Source organism: Charadrius vociferus, unplaced genomic scaffold (assembly GCF_000708025.1).
Source record: "Charadrius vociferus isolate BGI_N301 unplaced genomic scaffold, ASM70802v2 scaffold301, whole genome shotgun sequence".
NCBI classification, from domain to species: domain Eukaryota; kingdom Metazoa; phylum Chordata; class Aves; order Charadriiformes; family Charadriidae; genus Charadrius; species Charadrius vociferus.
In genome coordinates, this window is record NW_009646842.1 from 890,868 (window position 1) to 894,309 (window position 3,442).

Sequence of the window (3,442 nt, forward strand, 5' to 3'; positions counted from 1 at the left end):
AGGAGATGCCTGCTGATGGGCCGGAGGGTTCTTCCTTCCCCGTCGCTCCCAGCGCGGAGGGAGGAGCGCCGTCGGCAGAGCAGGAGGACCCGCAGCATTAGCGGGTTTCCTGAGATTTTTCTCCTCCTGGGTCACCCCACCTCCGGCCTCCCACCCCTCAGGTGATGCCGGCGGGGTGATACGCCGACAGTCAGAGTACCAGGGGAGGAACATGCCACAACTGCAAAAGCTATGGACCGAAAACATGAACTAGGAGGGGATTTCTCAGCTACACATTAACAGACTGAGTCCCCCTTCCTATCTCTGCACTGAGCACTGCCCAAAAGCTCCCGAGGACAGAATAACATCTAAACATGTCCCGTCTAAACACAAGGAGGGACTTCTTTACTTTGAAGGTGGCAGAGCACTGGCCCAGAGAGGTTGTGGAGTCTCCCACTCTGGAGGCATTCAAAACCCACCCAGACACTGTCCTGTGCAACCTGCTGTAGGTGACCCTGCTCAGGCAGGGGGGTTGGACTAGATGATCTCCAGAGGTCCCTTCCAACCCTGACCATTCTGTGACTGCTTCACAGATAAGCTCCTCCTTCTGAGGCACTTCCTTTTTCATTACCCTTAGCGTTATCTAAAAATTTCCTAGCTGGTGAAGCAACTGGGAAACAGGGAAGTAACATCCAGTCTTGCTTTCTCATCCATCAGCACGTGGCTGGAAGCAGGCAGCAAGCACAGCTTCAGCACGCGGCCTAGAAACCTTCCCTGCACAGAGGGAGCTGCTCTGCATTTAATGAGCAGCAAAGTCAATTACCAGTCCTTACAGGCAAAGAGAGTAGGGATGAGTGCATTTCCAAGCCTGCCTTGGAAAGCTCAGCTCACTAGTGGGACAGCCGGGTGCTGCAGCAGCTACTGGAATAGAGATGCACACAAATCACCATGGGCCCAAAGAGGAACTGTAACAGTGGAGAAGCAAGATGCCCAGGGCGTGCTGCAAGTGAAATCTGACAGCAAGACGCCGGGTAGACCTGTGGAATGCCTACTGGGACAATGGTGTGCCCCCAAGAAAATAAAAAACCCAACAAAAGTACCCCACACTTCCATCTCTGCAACCAGCTACCTCCAGAAGTAGTAAATTCAGCTTGTCCCCAGCTGCTTCTGAATAAGACCCAGGACACACCTTTGCTTTTTCTTTTTTTTCATTTATTGTTCAGTAACGGGACACAGGTGAGGTAAGACATCTCATAAGGGTCTAAGCTGACAGGGTCCTTGCTGATGGAGCTGAAGGATGCAAGAGAGTGTGGCTCCTTTTTCCTTCCCCCAGCACCAGCGGCCCCCTCTCCCTGCAGCACTGCAGAGAAAGGGGGAGGCACTGGCCAGGCTGACTGTGGACTCTTACAGGTCAACAGGCAACCAAAGATTTCGCCAATTCAGAGAGGAGGCTGTCAAGACTGTGCCAAGACAGGCTTCCACTAACAGGACTCCCAACATGGTGGTGGGGGTTAGCAGCACAGCTAGAACAATGACCGTGGAAGGGGGAAAGCCTCAGAGGAGGCCTCTGTACGTGTGCAATGAAAGGTCCCTTCTTGTTTCCGTTTCTCGCTCTGAACCACAAGGGACTGCTCCTCACAGGCTGCTTCAGTGTTTGGCATTGATAATATCCACAAACTCTGGCTTGAGAGAAGCTCCACCAACAAGGAAGCCATCCACATCATGCTGAGAGGCCAGCTCCTTACAGTTGCTGCCAGTCACTGAACCTAAGGAGGGAATAGTATTTTAAGGTCAGATGTGGCCAGCTGTAGAAAATGGGGCCAGTGCACAAAAGGTAGGACTAGCCATGCCTTACTCTGCAGACAGTAAAACTGTCTGCCATTTACTGAAAAAAGCTAGTAGGTGCTTCTTCATGCTCTGACCACCTCAAGTTTCCTCATCAGCAGAGCATGTTATACAGCTGCAGCAACAAGCAGAGAAACTAAGTGCTTCTTGCACTGGAAAGTGGCTTTGGATTCATTTACCTCCATATATGATCCTAGTTGACTGAGCAACAGCATCAGACACGTGGCTTTTCAGCCACCCCCTCAGCTTCTCATGAACTTCCTGAGCCTGCAACAGAACGGAAAGAGTCCCACTGAGGGCTGAGCAATACATACCCTGCATACAAATCTCTACATCTTTAGTCTTTAGAGACAATCTTTGACAAGATTGCTTGAGCGGGATGAGTCAGTTGGTCATTTAACCAGCCACCTTTCCCGTGCTCGTACCTGTTGGGGAGTTGCAGTTTTACCAGTTCCGATAGCCCAAACCGGCTCATAGGCGAGAACCACTTTACTCCAGTCCTTCACATTATCTGGGGAGGAGGGAGAAGGTACAAGTAAGCACAGTACCCCATGCTAGGAAGGGTAGAGCTGCAAAGCTTTCTGGAACATAGAGGCCTTTTATTAACATGACCATGTTAATATTGTGTGTGAACACTTGCAGCAACTATTTGCAAGCCTTCCAGGAAGGCCAGGATAGCCATTATAGCCTTCCAGTTAAGGCCATTATGACCATTATGACCATTTCTTTCCTGTGGCCCAAAGCAGAAAAAAATGCCTGTGGTTTTTTTCCTTCCCTTACCAGCAATGGCCTTGGTCTGTTCAAAAACCACCTTCTCAGTTATGCCAGCTTCTCTCTCATCCAGCTTCTCTCCAATGCAGGCAATGACTCCAAGGCCCTCAGCTAGAGCATGAGCCACCTTCTGCCCAATCAACTGGGAATTGAAAAGAAATAAGGCAACCGATAGTCAGCCCTACTGTTCACCCCTTCAGACTTTGTAGGCACATCTGAGCTTGACCATCTCTCCATTCCAGGGTCACTCACCTCATCGGACTCTCCAAAAACATGCCTTCGCTCAGAGTGGCCCAGGATCACCCACGCGGCTCCAATATCTTTGATCATTGCTGGGCTGGGGAGAAAGGAGATGACTCACACCTCTGGAGGAAATTCACGTCCCAGAGGCACCCTGGCTTTACTCTTCTCTGTGGGCTCACCTGATCTCTCCTGTGAAAGCACCCTTTGGTACCTTGTAACAGTTCTGTGCTGCAACTCCAATCTTCGCATCAAGCTTCTGACGGGCAAAGTCAAGGTAGATGGAAGGGGCTCCACAAACCACCTCTGGAAGGCAGAGAAGGTGGTTACCCTTGAGACAGGCAAAGGGCAGAAACTGTACCCAGCCACCAACCCCATATCCCAGCCCCCAGAGGTCATCCCCCCCCTCCCCCCAATCCTGGGAAGGCTCAGCCCGCCCTGGCTGACATTTGGGGGACCCTCTGCAGCAGGAACATCCCCGTTATCTGATTACTCGACAGCAGGGAGGAAGCCCTTTCCAGTGGGCTGAGAAGGCAATGCCAGGCAGGCAGCCAGGCACCACGGCGGGTTCACATGGGCCCCTTGGAAAGGGTCCAACCGAGAAACC

General features: G+C 51.7%; 1 protein-coding gene across 1 annotated transcript; it reads right to left on the reverse strand.

Annotated features, from left to right (window-relative positions):
- Positions 1-1,169: 1,169 nt before the first annotated feature.
- TPI1 (triosephosphate isomerase 1) lies at positions 1,170-3,149 on the reverse strand. The gene is made up of 6 exons (XM_009892408.1): positions 3,018-3,149; positions 2,848-2,932; positions 2,605-2,737; positions 2,250-2,335; positions 2,004-2,091; positions 1,170-1,745 (listed from the first exon to the last, which is right to left on the reverse strand). The coding sequence occupies exons 2-6, from the start codon at positions 2,923-2,925 to the stop codon at positions 1,627-1,629; spliced, it is 504 nt and encodes a 167-aa protein (XP_009890710.1). The 5' UTR covers positions 2,926-2,932; positions 3,018-3,149; the 3' UTR covers positions 1,170-1,626.
- Between the last annotated feature and the right edge of the window lie 293 nt (positions 3,150-3,442).

Excerpts from the sequence above, each read along its gene's own strand:
- TPI1 (XM_009892408.1), bottom strand. The coding sequence starts at position 2,925 with ATGATCAAAGATATTGGAGCCGCGTGGGTGATCCTGGGCCACTCTGAG. Across the intron at positions 2,738-2,847 it reads TTTTTGGAGAGTCCGATGAG|TTGATTGGGCAGAAGGTGGC; the intron begins GTGAGTGACCCT and ends TTCAATTCCCAG. Across the intron at positions 2,336-2,604 it reads ACAGACCAAGGCCATTGCTG|ATAATGTGAAGGACTGGAGT; the intron begins GTAAGGGAAGGA and ends CCTCCTCCCCAG.